Raw genomic sequence first — 16,173 nt, 5'->3', positions numbered from 1 at the left:
TGACAGGGTCACGAGAATACCTCATCGATTATGTTGAACAAAAATGTGGCAGAGTAACCTATGGAGGGGGAGCTAAAGGAAAGATTGTTGGAAAGGGAACTTTGAATGTTGAAGGACTACCAAAGCTCTACAATGTGCTCCATGTTGAAGGATTAAACTCAAATTTGATAAGCATAAGTCAATTATGCAATGATAATTTGCATGTCAAGTTTAATAAACACGTGTGTGAAGTTTTTGATGAATCTAACATATGCATCATGACAGGTACAAGGTCTTCGGACAATTGCTATCAGATAGGTGAAGAAATTTCATGCAAACATGCACAAATCACTGAACTTGACCTTTGGCATCAGAAACTCGGCCATGTAAATTTCCAAACCTTGAAGAATTTGAGTAAATACGAGGCAGTGTGAGGTATGCCTAATATTTCATCTGGGATACCTTATGTGTGCGGTGAGTGTCAAAAAAGAAAACAGACTCGTGTGTCACACCCGGTGTTGCCAACATCTGGGACAACATGCTGTCTGGAGTTACTTCTCATGGATCTTATGGGTCCTATGGAAGTCCAGAGCTTTGGAGGTAAGAAATATTTTTTTGTATGTGTTGATGATTTCTCACGGTTTTCATGGGTTAGTTTTATTAAGGAGAAATCAGACACCTTCAGTGTGTTTAAACAATTGATCACAAGAATCACTTCCATAATCTGAAGGTGAGAAGAATCAGGACTGACCATGGTAAGGAATTTGAGAATTCTTCATTCGCATCATTTTGTGACAGGAAAGGTATTTCACACGAGTTTTAGGCACCAAAAACTCCACAACAGAATGGGATAGCCGAACGCAAGAATAGAACACTTCAAGAAATGACAAGGGTGATGCTGACCTCAAAGAATATCTCAAAGCGTTTTTCGGCAGAGGCCCTGAATACGGCTTGTCATATCTCAAACAGAGTATATTTGAGAAGTGGCTCAACCATGACATCTTATAAAATAATCATGGTAAAGAAGCCTAATCTCAAATATTTTCATATTTTTGAATGCGTTTGTTACATTTTAAATGACAGGGATCAGCTTGCTAAATTCGATTCAAAGAGTGATAAGTGTCTGTTTTTAGGGTATGCTACTAATAGTCGAGCCTATCGCATGTTTATTCTAAGAACTAGGACTATTATGGAATCCATTAATGTTGTGTTTGATGATTGTGCAGATCTCAAGAAGAAAACTGCTGAGGATGACGTTGAAGATCTTCTGGAAAACCCAATCGAACTGGAAAATGCAGGTGTTGCCCCAGATATTGCAACATCTAGCACAACACGTGACACTGAAGTCACTGAATTTGAGGACGAAGCAAATAGTGATGATGACACAGCAGATGATGGACAAAATATACCAACTAAGATCCAGAGAAATAATCCATCATCTCAAATAATTGGAAGTGCGGAAGGTGAAGTCCAAACTCGAAAGAAAGAGAAAGTCGATTACCGAAAGACGGCTGAACTTATATGCATGAGCTCTGCTTACTCACAGGTCAGATTTTCATGTTTTGTATCTCAATTTGAACATAAAAATGTTGATGAAGCCTTGAAAGATGAGTTTTGAACCAATGCTATGCATGATGAGCTTGATGAATTCGTTCGAAATGATGCTTGGAATCTAGTTCCACCTCCTGACCACGTCAATATAATTGGAACAAAGTGAATTTTTAAAAATAAAACTGATGAGTCAGGGAACATCATTCGAAACAAAGCAAGGTTGGTTGCTCAGGGGTACACACAGGTTGAGGGGGTTGATTTTGATGAGACCTTTTCTCCTGTTGCCCGCATTGAGTCAGTCCGACTTTTGCTAGCTATTGCATACTACATGAAAATCAAATTATTTCAAATGGATGTTAAAAGTGAATTCTTGATGGTACCTTGTGTGAGGAAGCATATGTCAGACAGTCTAAAGGATTTGAAGATCCACATAACTTAAATCATGTGTACAAGTTTAAAAAGACTCTCTATGGTTTGAAGCAAGCACCACGTGCATTGTATGACAGACTAACATAATATCTTCTTGAAATTGGCTTCAAAAGAGGTGAGGTAGACAATACCCTTTTTATTCAGAAATCCAAAGGTGAAATCCTTATTTGTCAAGTCTATGTTGATGATATAATCTTTGGTTCCTCATCTCAAAAGCATGCTGATAATTTTGTTGAGTGCATGTCATCCACATTCAAAATGAGCATGGTTGGCGAGATAAGTTTTTTTCTTGGTTTGCAAATCAAACAAATGTATGATGGCATCTTTTTGTGTCAAAGTAAGTATGCAAAAAACTTGATAAAGAAATTTGCTAATGAGAACACAAAGCACATGAAGACACCTATGGGCTCGATTGAAAAATTATCCAAAGATGATGCTGCCGAAAATGTTGACAACACCTTATATCGCAGCATCATAGGAAGTCTCCTGTACTTGACTGCTAGCCGCCCTGACTTAATGTTTAGCGTTTGCTTATGTGCTAGATACCAATCTAACCCTAATATTTCTCATTTAAAAGCCGTAAAACGTATCCTACGATATATAGCCGGAACCATTGACCTAGGATTATGGTATATACACGACACCAACTCGAATTTGGTAGGGTTTTCAGATGCTGATTGGGCAGGGGATTTGGATGATAGAAAGAGTACCTCTGGAGGCTGCTTTTACCTTGGAAATAACTTGATATCATGGCATAGTAGAAAACAGAACTGTGTTTCAATTTCAACTGCTGAATCTGAATATGTGGCAGCAGGAAGTGGTTGCACTCAATTCTTGTGGATGAATCAAATGATAGAAGATTATGGACTTAAAAGTGAACCATTAATTATGTATTGTGACAATTCTAGTGCAATAAACATTTCAAAAAACCCAGTACAACACTCTCGTTTTAAACACATTGACATTCGACACCACATTATTCGAGATCAAGTAGAGAAAGGATTGATTCGGATGGAATTTGTTGAAATTTGTTGATACAAATAACCAATTGGCTGACATATTCACAAAAGCATTAGACTTTGAGAGATTCTCCAACCTTAGGAAATCTCTCAGCATGTGTTCTGTCTGATCATTCATAGATGTTGTCTTAGATGTTACAACATCTCGGACAACACCTAACATGCATGTTCATTTTTAAGCATTAGACATTCTGCATTTTCATGCATACGGTGATATGATGTGTTGGAATGATATTGCTTAATCTTCTGTTACACTTACAATTCCTTATTCGATCTTGTTTAATACACTTGGACATGAAAAATATTTGAATTGAGTCACTAAGTAGTGAAGGAGAATCATGTATACCATGAGTTTGTCCCATGTGAAAGGTGATTTGATTAGACTGAAAATATTCATAAAACATGCTCTGTATCAGAAGAAAAGATTGGAAAAAACTATCTAAAAGAGTCCAAAGAAGACTGTACTTTTAGTGTGGAAGCTACCTCTTCTGAATTTAATATAGAAATCAAAATAGAAGAAAATAGAAAAAGCTACCTAGATGAGTCCAAAAGAAGACTGTTCTTCTAGTGTGAGAGCTACCACTTCTATGATCAATAGTTGCCAAAGTCACCAAGTGTGAAGAAAAATCAAATTTTTTTTTGGGAATTTTGCGTGTTGTCGGAGGATGTTGCCAACATTCGTGACAACACTTTATCTGTAAACATATATCATATTTGTTTTCATGTTTCTATTTCTGTTACCTTCTGAAATTAGGCATAACTAGATTATGCATAAACATATAATTGTGAATATTGTTGAGTCATAAGGACAGGAGTATTTCAACAAAAGAAGAATTCGATAAAAATTCAGAGTTTGCTAAATTCGAATTTCAGTTATATTTCATGTCTAGTGGAGTGTAAATTCGATGTGAGTTTATTTCTGGCATTTTTGAAATAATATTGTGCAAAAATTGTCTCAGTAATTGCTTGAAATGATAAACGGCTAGGTTCCATCGATTCATTTTATTACCGTTAGACTAAATCAGTTACATATTTTTTTTTACCGTTGCACTGTGCCCCATGATTGTTCTCTTGATTTACACTGCTTAATTCACATTATACACGGTCTTATTATACACGGTCTTACTGTTCTGCAAACCCTAGGCATTCAAATTCATCCCGGCGATATTTCGTTTCTTCCCTCTGTTAACGTTTATCAATTCAAAATTTTCAATTCTCTTCTGTGTTCGAAATTTTACTCGTGACAATGGCAGGAAAAGGATATGATCCTCTTGATATCCGAAGTGAAATAGGTCATACCGAGGATGTTGCTCCACCTCCCGCAACATCTGCAGTAACACCCCCTACACTGAACCTCCAGATCATACCTGCTGTTCTAACTCCGGAACCCTTAGAGGTCATTGCTCCAGGAGAGCCAGGGAATCCTGTGGACCTCGAAAATCCACCTATGTTCAGGTTCTCCAATCCACCTCGCCCACGAGTGCGACGCTCAAAACGACAGGCTGGGTACAACCCTGATCTTACTCCTGGAAAGAGATTTCGCCACAAGGGCCAGCCCTCCACTCGCCCATCGCTGATTGATCCTGCTGAAACTTCAGGAGATGACTCAAATGATGGTGACTACGAATTTGTGGCTCGCAAGAAGACTGTTCCCCCACCTAAGGACAGCAATACATCGTCCAGTGAAGGCACTAAATCTGATGAGAACGCACCCCATGTTCCTCCACCAAAGCCCTCACCATCTACAGATGAGGAAATCACGTTGGCCCAATTTATGGCCAACTTGAGAAATCAAAAAGTCGAAACTTCTGCTGTTCCTGTTGATCCTCCAGACTCTGGAAGTTCTACTGACTCCAGCAGTCCTACTGACAAGCCTGCTGAGGAAGATATCGTCTCTAAAGAACATGGGTCTGTTGAACAAGATGTTGCTGAGGATGATGCCAACACTGAAGACAGCACGGACCTCAGTGATTATGACTTGGGCACTAATTTTTCTACCAAATTCTACACTAAACACGCAGTTTCTCAGTGGTATCTTTATGAAAATCGCGACTTCATTGAGGAAAAGAACGTCGATACTGATGGCTTTGCGAGGCAAAATCTGATTGCTTTCCTGAAAAACTGCTCCTTCCTCTCCACAGTCTCAGCAGTCACACCGTTTAGTCGATGGCCGGTGCTAGAGTTTTACTCAAACCTCTCACCTGGTATAGGTGATGAACGTTCTGCGAAATATGGGAGAGTTTATGTTCGCAACAAAGTCTTTGAGTTCAGTCCTGCATCCATTAACTCTCATTATCAGACTCCTGCAGAGGATGAGGATGGTCTTGCCCCAGACATCCATCTAGTCACATCCACACTCACTGGGGGCATTGTTACTCAATTTCCGAGTCATCCAAAGAAGCTCCTAGCTTCCAACCTAACCTCAGTCTACTCGGTACTCCATAAACTGGCTATTCGAAATTGGACTCCTTCCACAAACACCACCACAGTCACAAGACACCAAGCCTTGGTTCTGTACTCCATCGGGACAGATGGAGTGTTTAATTTTGGACAACTGGTTTTCAACACTTCAGTATGCGGACGGAGGTCTCAAGGCGTCCAAGCTTCCTTTTCCAAGCCTCATCTACGGGGTGCTGATATCCCAAGGTTTTGTTCGTGATATAAATGAGCAATTATCTGACCTTGGTGAACCATTCAAGATTTCCCCTGCATTTTTCAAAGGCAATCGAAGAATTGATCTTCCATGGACTGAATCTCCCAGAGCACCACCTGTTTCAGGGCCACTGCCAAGCCCTCCTGCTCCTCCACAGACCACTGACTATATCATGATCTCTGTACCAGAAGCGCACGCCCACATTGCTCACGCTGTGGCAAAGGTAGAGCAAGCCAAGGCTGATATTGATCATGCTATGGCTAAGGTTGAGCAAGCCAAGGCTGATATTACCTACTATCAAGCTGTGGTTGCAAACTTTCGGCTTCTTTTGTAGGTCGCTGTCTTTCCAGGACAAAAAAATGGAGATGGTGATGATCAAACAGAAGCTGTTCCATCAGGGGCCAAGGACTGATGAAGAGAAGGAAGGGAATTAAGTGTCTTGGTTATTTTGTGCCGGTTTATTTTTGCTGATGTTTCTGTCTTTTCCTCTCTCTGCGCCTAATGTATTTACTTAGTAAACTGTTAATGAAATGGTGCAGGTGTTGTCTCAAGTGTTGCCAACAATTCTAACAACACCCGTGCAAACCTTAATTATTCAGGGGGAGAAAAATTCTCTAATTCAGGGGGAGATGATTTGAGCTAAACAAGGATAAATGGGTTTGATCTCATTTTGTCCAAGAAAGGCAAAAAGGGGGAGATTGAATGGAAATAATAATTCCGAATCTAATTGATAAAATGTCTTGATTTAAATTATTTCCCTAACAATACCTTTTCCTTGTTAATTTGATTTCATACAATATTTTGTGAGATTTTGTCTTTCTAAGATAATGAGATAATTAAGCAAATATATTTTAGATATGCTATTTATGATAATGATTTAAAGAGATATGATATTAAGAGTTTATTTCTAATAAAACTCTTACTTTCCTTGTGCAATAGGTTTCCTTGAAAAATAAAAGTCTACATCTATAAATAAGATATCAAGGACATCAAAAACTCTCTCCTGTTCGCTAGGCCTCTTCTCACTCGATCATACATACAAACACGGACTTGTGCACAACGTGAAGATTAGAGAAATAAGTCATCAAGGATCGTGTTGTTTTGGAGAGTGATGATCGCGTGTTGTCTTGAATGTTGGGCACATCTTCAGACAACATCCGTAACGAAGTTGGCTAAAGATCGTTTTTGTGGCTCCTCTTTTGGCATCACGTTTTTGTTTTCTTAATTGATGTTTTATTATTATTGGTTGTTTTTTAGAAAACTTTTATTTTCTCAATATGTTGAGAAAATTGATTTTTGCTTAAATCACTAGTTTGTAAACTGTTGTGTTTTTCTAGTGATTAATTTTTGCCATATACTTGTGCAAATTTAATCTCGTTCATCTATTTATTTAAAGTGAATTTGTGTTAGAAAATATAATATTCCGTTGATTGTTGTCAGAAATGTTGTAACATTTGACACAACATTTAATTCTGATAAAACACACATTTACAATTTTATACTACTGTTGATATATTTACACATATCTGTCGAACATAATTCCTTACAATTATATCAAATAATCTTTCATCAAATCATTCAAAGATTCTCAAAGCTTCATTTTTATGTTCTCGAACTTTTTCATTGCAATAGTAAGAATGATCTTTTTTATTTGATCGTTACCTTCATTAAGTTGAATCAGTTTCCCAAGGATCTCCTTTGTAGTGGCACACATTTTAATCTTACTGAAGATATTCTTGTCTAGGATTTTGTACAAGATATTTTTTGCCACATTATCGAAATTTGCTTTTGTCTTATCATCAGAAGTCCATGCCGAATTATATTTCTCAAACATTTGTGGTTTTTATTTTGGCTTGGATTGTTCTAACTTGTAGTGCTGTCTTGGGTGTCACTTATAATTTCTGGCACATTTTTATAAATTCGTTTGAATATTATTGAATTCGTTATTTATTATTATTTTAATCCAAGATCTCTTGATGTAAATTTTACAACTTTTTTTATAAATTCGTTTGAGTATTATTGAATTTTTTCTTCATTTTTTAAATCCAAAATCTCTTGATGTAAATTTTATAATTACAATAACAAAATTATTTTATTTTTATTTTTAAATATAAAACATTACCTCAAAAACTAAATTCCCATTTGCGAAAATATATCGTTTCTAGGTATTTTAATAATAATAATGAATATAATATAAAATGACTAAAAACAATTTAGTTATAAAGATGTGTTCTTGAATGATTTGTGGCTTGGGTCTTGTTTTGCGTTGTTATTTTCCTTTTTATATAAACATTTTTTGGGATCGTCGAACTGACAGAAAACAATTGAAAGATCTTATGACAAAAGGAATATTTTATCTTATTTTATTTTATTTGTTAATAAACAGTTTATGGATTGGATGAGGTAAAGAAATTATATTATACTTTCTTCAGCGATCAAAATACACCTCTCTACCTTTTGTTGTACGTGTTGATATATTCCAACATATAGTCCCACATAATTATTCTTAAATATTTTTTTTAAAAAAAAAAACTTGCTCCACATTTTCTTCAAATATGCTACTAATTTCATTTGCACTCAAATTTTAAATCAAATCGACTATGAACCAACTCAATAAGAAATTCAGTTCAGGCTAAAATATTCGTGAGTTCATGCATAAGCATAAAAAAATTTAAAAGCTCAACTCGAATTCGACTCGATTTCACTCTCAAGTTGAAAGATAAAACCCAAAACCTTAAAAAATATTTTCACAACGAATAACCACACAATATCTGCATATGCTCATGTTTACTAACAATGTGAGACAAAAAAGTACAAAGGAAAAAAGGCCAACCTTGTTACTTCCCAAGTGAAGATAGATGTGTATTACATGTATGTAATTCCAAACAGTATGACAAAGGGGCTAAATCAGCCAACATTACTATGCAAATATACACATTAATACTATAAACCAAGCTGTTTAAATTGAGATGGTGAAATGACTTGATAAAACTGCAATCACCCCTTGAATCATTGATTCATTTGCTCAAATTACTCAACCACACTATTTCTCTTTACCTGGCGATCCCTCTGTAAAACCAGCAGCTACACATCGTATACAGGCAGACGCTCTTCGATGTACACACGACATATGGGGCATTTCTTGCATTTTCCGCAGCAGATGCTGAGTTTATAATTCACAAACGAAGTGTCAACATTTTTAGACATTGAGGCATAATATAAATTCATGAATCAGACAGAGATGGGAAGCTCAGGTTATTTGGGACCAAAAAATCAAGAGGGATACAGGTAATACCTGCAAAGAACATGATGTCTACAAGGGAGTAGAACTATATTTATTTGTTCATCGAAGCAAACTCGACACAGGATTTTGTCCTGACACAATAAACAAGCAGGATTACAATATTCACATTTTAAGGCACCTATTACAAGAATTTGAGGATGAGCTGGGTACCACATTTGCCAATTCTTTGCCTAGTTGACCAAAATATATTGTCTCGATGTGTTCCGAACATATGATCATTTAAATTCTTTATCTTGATTATCAGTTTGCATGTTCTCACCAATCATCATCGGAGATGGTGTTATAAATCCAATAACATAGGCTACACAAGTCACAACAAAACTACATAACAGGAAAGTAGCGAGTATGAATAAAAATTTACTGAGTTTACATTTTGAAGCTTTTCGAACTCGTTCTGGGTAATATTTGTGATGTCTGTTTGCTCAGCAAGGGTGGATTGGAGTCTCCATATCTTGAAAAAAAAATTAAACAATGCCAGCCACAATCAATCATGCACATAGTATTTGTAGCGCCAGTATAAATAACATAAAAAAAGGTGGGAGTAAAAAAAAATTAAAATTCCAGCTATTTAAAGACAACATGATAATCACCTCCTTCGCAAGATCTGCCTTTGGCATTTTCTTCACATCATCTGGCGAAAATGTATTATACCTGCGAGAAATAAACAATGTTCGTGATTCAATTTCATACAGTGATAGCATTTTCTTTTTAAAAAAACATGGTAACTATATTTTCTGGATCATAATTTATTTGAAATAACATATCCAACAACATTGAGTGGTCCAAAAATAAACTTCAGAAAATTCACCCGGATTCCCCAGCATAATATAGCCGAGCTTGCTCTTCTCGACTTCCTTCATCAATAGACCACCAGCCCAATAACCTGATATTGGAAATAATTAGCAAGAATAAATGATAGATATAACAATGTAGTTTAGGACCTTCCGTCAACTTAATGTCAGTACCTCGACCCACGACGCATGAAGCCCATATACTCATAAACACTTGGAGGTAGTCTAAAGGACCTTCTTGAACTGCCATCGCGTAGTAATAATATGACTTTCTCATAAAACCGAAATATGGCAAACAACAATCCAGCTCCTTGAAGAAAAAGAAGGGGAGAAAACAATAATGGAATTGGAATGTATTTAGCACCAGGCGGAGTTCCCTGAAATTGACAACATAATAACTCTTTATCAACATGCGAAAGCATTTGTAAAATTTGAATCTTTGATAATTTGACGTACCTCCAAGTACATGAACAACAAGACTTGAAAACCAATAAGTGGAATTTTCATCACATGCCCACCAATGTCATGTAAACTGCACGTTCTGCTTTCTTGATTATCATCCTCTGAAGCTATCATGGCACCGTTAGCCAAGTTAAAATATCTAACATCCCTTGAAGATGAAGTGGCTGCTGTTAGATGAGGACGTCTGTGAATTGCGGGATTGTACCACTTGGTGCAAATAAGAAAGGCAAAGCACTCTGCAACACTGAAATAATGTATATGCCTGTTTCAGCATGCACGACACAAGACAATATGTTCAGTAAATGCGGGAAAAAGAGAATTGTATATACCCGTAATTGATAAATAAATCCCACCAACCAAGGCCAGTGACATCACCTGCAAAAAATAGAGAAATATTTAATGAAGATATAACCTTAAACCTAAGTTGAACAGTATAAACCGTATAACCTAATTAGATAATGAAAAACTACACGAATAATTAATTAGAAAATTCAGTTGCAGAAGAAAAATATTGACAAGCACATGTATCTGCATCAAGAGCAAAAACAATCGATTCAAAGTACAACATCAGCAAGAATCTCAAGATGTAAGTAAATATGTTACTAGCGGAGTTAATGAACACTTGTTTTTCTTCCCAAACTCTAAATAGTTAAGTGTGTGACCTTAAGCAGTGGATGAGGTAAAACCGTTAAAAATTAAAAACTGTAACGCTCATGGTACCCGTATGATAATTAATGTGTTAACTGTGAAAATTTTGAATGATTTTATTCCCTGAGTTGATAATATAAGGGAAAAAAAATAGAGTCCATCTTCCTAGTCGCGTGACACCAGTTCTTTTTTTCTCTCTCCCTTTCCTTCTTTTAACTCATTCTATAATTTTTTTTTATCATTGCTTGTGTTCTCATCTCAGACCTTAGTATAAACACATTTAAGATTGTCAAATGGATGGATCCCAGAAGTAATACATAATAAGATCTCTTAATAGGACATAAATCAAATTACCACAAAGTTTCAGAAGTGTAAATGCCGTCGCAGCAATGAAGAAGATCATAGATATTGCAACCCAGAAGTGCTGAAAAAGAAATATGAAAACTTAAGGTAAACAACGAGTATGACAAAACAATGATTCACAACATACAACATAATTTGGGTACAAAGCAACATAAATCACAATTTTTTTTCACAAATGATATTAATTAAGGTGGTCATCAGCATCTAAAAGTTTACAAAAAGGTAAATACCCAATCCTTTGTTGAATAACTAGCCAGCATGCAAAAGAAAACATCCTTTCTCGGTAAAGTCCATGATAATATCATCTGGAAAGGGAAGAATTATGACATGAAATTGATTTTTTCACAGATGAAGGCCATTTCTAAGTTCACTATTTTTCCCAAATTTTCAGTTTTACAGTTTCTTTAATACAGCGGGCAGTTTCATAATTGAAAATTGATATAGTACCTTGAACACTTACCATACTAAATGTTGCATGCATTGTATGACATTTTTTTGGAAATAAATTAGAACCAGAGCTTCGTGTGACCCAACAAAATGAATCCGCATCATGGACTATTTAATGATTTAGTGTATAATATTATAACTAGTCTAAAAATCGAGATTCCTTACTTCATATGGTGTCCATTGAAAAAGTTCAGTAACCACTTTAAAGAACTTGAAACAATCGATACAACAATTCAGTTTTTGGAATATTCAGTGAAAGCTTTACACAATCTTACAGGAAGAGTTTCCCATATTGCCTCATCATTGATACTTTCGTCATCTCCAGGCATAAGGTATCGACACATCCTTAACAACAAAACAATAACAAATAACATGATCACTCTTGTCTAAACTCATCCACACAATCTCTTGAACAAAAATATAAAATCCTTGGGATAAGATTATATAAATAACTTCTTTACAAGAAAGAGAAGTATCACCTGATGTTATCAACCAAAATTGCAGTTTCCAGGGCTAGCAGAGGCAGAAATAAAATCTTCAAATTCACAGCTGCCATTCACCACATTTGATAATTTATACACAGCTATAGTTACATGTTTATCGGCTCAAAGAAAATGAAAGTGGTGTTCACGAAAAATAACAAAGAAGGATGGACCAACATTAAATTGATTCTGCAAACTTTTAATCAATTGCCAAGGACCAGCGAGAGAGAGAAATTACCATATCTTCTCTCGAGATGAATACACAGAAGTAGTTCGAAAGCAACGAGCAATGGTGTGGCCATGACAGAATGAAGTGGTGCCCACTGGCCATGGAAGAGGGCGAGTCATATTTTAATTGTCGCAAAAGAACACATTTAATTTTTGTTAGTGTAGGCGGGTGGGTTGGTGCGTGCGTGCGTGTGTGTGTGTGTGTGTGTGTGTGTGTGTGTGTGGGGGGGGGGGGGGGGTGGCATTTACTTGTCACGTGAAATAGTGATACATTGTTTGATGGATTCCAAGGTATCATACTCGGCGATCATGAGGCATAGATGGGGCAGGTAAAGAGTATCTCCCCCTTGCCACAACCGCATGAAATAACCAGAGAGGAGAAAATATCAACCTACAGAGATAAAAAAACTAAAGGAATCAACTCATTGTCCAAAAAGCCTGGAAGATTAAACACACTTAAGTCTAAGTAGGCAGGATCACTACCATATAATAAAGAATCTGGAATATTATAATCAAAGCTCGACCATTTTCTTTGGCTATATAATGACTAGAAAAATATTGGTTTACAGCCAATAAAGAACAAACTAGGAAACATCAACAAAAGATGAATACACATTCGTGCTGATAACAAGTTTAACAGTCTTAATGGAAAGTAGAGCTTAGAAATCCATTTCTGTTCTGCAAAAATCAAATCCAAACTGCAATAGAACTTCTAGAACAAGTCTGACATTCTTTCTTTATACACGAGGCCAAATCGATGAATTTATAAATATAATGAAAAACAACTACATATACACGAGTCCAGACCCATTAATTTATAAATATAAAGAAAAACAACAAACTACGACTACATTTCATTCACATCAAACCAATTTCCTACGCCATCGAGCTTCATGTCAAACATCACTTTTGGCTAGTAGTTAGGAAGACGTGACAGAAATTATCATGGCCACATCAACCAAATTAAATATAAAAATTGTTTTTACTTGAGTTAAAAGGGATTGGTGTAGCTACTTGAAAATAAAAATGCAGTCAAGCTGGAAAACATGCTAAATAAGACAAGTTAGGGGGAAGAGAGAATAATCTACAATGAATCACCACATGCAATCAATCATGTGAAATTCACACAAATCAAGAGCAAAAAAATTCCGCATTTTGTATCTCAACGATAAAACATCAACATCCCTTATTCAAAATATACAAAGTTACGATCTTTTCTTGATAATCAAGCATAAAATTCAATTAAAATTGCTTGCAAATCAAACACAGGAATTTAAAAAAAAAAAGCCCGCAAAACCAATTTCCAGACAATCAAGCACAGGAATAAACAAAATCCCCAAAAAATCTTACATGAAAAAATGATAGAGAAAAGAAATACAAACCACCAAGTATAGTTAATAGCACCATGAAGCTTGAGAGAGAGAAAAATAGTGAACAAGAAGAGCAACCCATGAGCCACGACTACTTGTAAAGACTTCAAAATTCTCCTCCAATTCATCATCCCCTCCCAGATCACTTTGATGCACAATTCTTCTGCATCTAAGTCGGCAAATGATCAGTAATTGGAAAGAAAAAGTTGCAAATGGAACTGTAGCGATTGATGGGAAATTAAACGGAGGTTTTGCGGGCAAAAAGGAAAAAGAAAGAAAAACAATCCTTTCGGACAACAAGGTTTAATGATGGGTGATGTTCTGCATCTTTTGGAGGCCTCGCTTTCAAGGGAATGACGCTTTGTGAGTCGAGGACTTGGGGTCCGTACCAAAAGTCGAAATTGTCCTACTACTGAGAAGGAAGAGGTTACAAAGATTGCGCAGGCGCTGTGAAGTTTCCTTAAATTTTGTCCCTTCTTTTAGGATTGTTTTTTTTTTATTTTTTTAGAAAAAGTGTCCGCTTCTGGCAACATATAAATGAATCATGTTGATTGGCAATTTTTTCGAAGTGACTCGAAAAAATTTTTGTTTCGTACTCAAATTTATCCAATTTGAGGTGTACTCAAATATGTTGGATTTTTTCTCGAGCCGAATTCGAGCTCAAATTATTTTGTTCGATAGTTCGCGAGTCTGAATATTTTATCAATATATATAATTATATATTAATAAATAAATTTTGAGCTTTTCAAATACTTGTTTTCGAATAATAGTTCTAATAGTTTGGTAACATGTTTGAATCTTTTCAGCCGAACTCGAACTATAATTGAAACAAAATTCAAGCAATTTTTTTAAAAATTTTTGAGATTAGAATCGAGCTCGAACTGCAATAAAACTGATTCAAGTCGAATTCGAAACTTAAATTTTTTGTCATATTCAACTTGATTTGATCCACTTACACCCTTTAACTTTTAACAATTTATGCTACTTGTTAGGTGATTAAAACATATGGCTCTTGCCCATAGACTTGTTAAGTGATAAAGTATTTAAAATATGAATAGGTCTCTTGTGAGACCAAGGACTGAGCTAGGTTAGGGTTTAGGTTGGGCTCTAGCCCCACCTAATTTTTTTTAAAAAATAATAGGTATGTTTTATTTTAAAAATTTGTTGACTAAGCTTCAATCAATTTTCTCTCTCTTATTCACTGTCTACAATTCCTATGACATCTTCATTCTTCTCCCTCAAGCCATCACAATTTTCGTTACTTGAAATGGCTGTAACTTCACCGTCGGTCGTCGATTTTTAAAATCGATTGTAGATTCGGAAAGCCCGCGACATAAAATTTCTTTTAATACCAAATTTTCGAAGTTTCTTTTTCGTCTTGAAATCTGTGACGTCCGATTTAGGAATTCATAATTATTCTCTTACTGAGTGCCACATTTTCTACAATATTTATTTATTGAACTGCTATCTTTATTTTTACCATTATCATTAAAAATATTGTAGATAAAAATTTAAATATTTTCTACTATCATTAAAAGATTGTACACAAATATTTACATTCTTATTTCAAATATGTACAATTATTTTACAGCGGAAGTTTAACATTTATTTATAAACAGATCATCACGACTTTTAAATGCTCTTATTTCAGCTTCAGTAATTTTCCTCCTGTTCCAATTCTGGGGTTCATGTGTCTGAAAATTACAATAGACGAAGAGAAACAGAGGGTTAAGTCTTTGAGTACTTAGTGAGTTTAAATTAATATATATCTTTTAAATAAGTTAAAATGACGCTTATCATAATTATGCATGAAGTAATAAGCATAAAAAATTAGATGTTATGAATGCTATGAAATGTTAAAATTACTACGAATAATAGATAAATGCAATTATTTCATAAATTAGCATTTGTGGCTCTAATTGAGCACTTATAAGATCCTTTTACGAGCCGGGTGAACCATTTTCCGGACCGAAATATTCGGTGCGCGTTGTTCAGATGAACCATATACCCGGGACTTTTGACCCGTTGTTCATTGGACTCACATTTCGGGCCGAAGCCACGTTGTCCAGTGGACTCAATTTTCGGACCGAAATCCGTTGTCCATGACTCCATTCATTAATGGTATATCAATCCATTCATAAATATGCAAGAAAATATATCAGTAATCGAAATAAATTGTAGATGATATCTGAACATTAAATAAATGCTATTGAAATTTTCAGGCCAAATGCCAAAGACTTTAATAGAAGAATGAATAGTAATTTCCTCACCTGATAACTTACAGTTTATGCTTGATTAGTAATCCGAGTTCTTGGAGCAAGTCCTGGCTTGAAACGGAATTCCGTTGCCGTTTCTCGGAATATCTTTGTTTGATTTTCTTGTTTTTGATCGATCCTCTTACGTCACTTCCAGTGCTATATTGCTTTACGATATGAGGTGAATAGTTG

At 35.5% G+C, this 16,173-nt stretch overlaps 1 protein-coding gene across 1 annotated transcript; it reads right to left on the bottom strand.

Moving 5' to 3' along the window:
- Nucleotides 1–8,443: 8,443 nt before the first annotated feature.
- On the bottom strand, nt 8,444–14,154 carry LOC142524414 (uncharacterized). The gene is made up of 14 exons (XM_075628399.1): nt 13,739–14,154; nt 12,657–12,747; nt 12,367–12,451; nt 12,126–12,195; nt 11,922–11,991; nt 11,191–11,260; nt 10,518–10,563; nt 10,183–10,432; nt 9,901–10,103; nt 9,744–9,818; nt 9,526–9,586; nt 9,306–9,386; nt 8,927–9,006; nt 8,444–8,794 (listed from the first exon to the last, which is right to left on the bottom strand). Exons 1-14 carry the CDS (start codon nt 13,855–13,857, stop codon nt 8,716–8,718), a joined length of 1,380 nt encoding a protein of 459 aa, XP_075484514.1. The 5' UTR covers nt 13,858–14,154; the 3' UTR covers nt 8,444–8,715.
- Nucleotides 14,155–16,173: the final 2,019 nt, after the last annotated feature.

This window comes from Primulina tabacum, chromosome 14 (genome assembly GCF_025594145.1).
Source record: "Primulina tabacum isolate GXHZ01 chromosome 14, ASM2559414v2, whole genome shotgun sequence".
Classification (NCBI taxonomy): Eukaryota; Viridiplantae; Streptophyta; class Magnoliopsida; order Lamiales; family Gesneriaceae; genus Primulina; species Primulina tabacum.
Note: the sequence above shows the minus strand (reverse complement) of the source record. Positions and strands in the feature narration are given on the sequence as shown.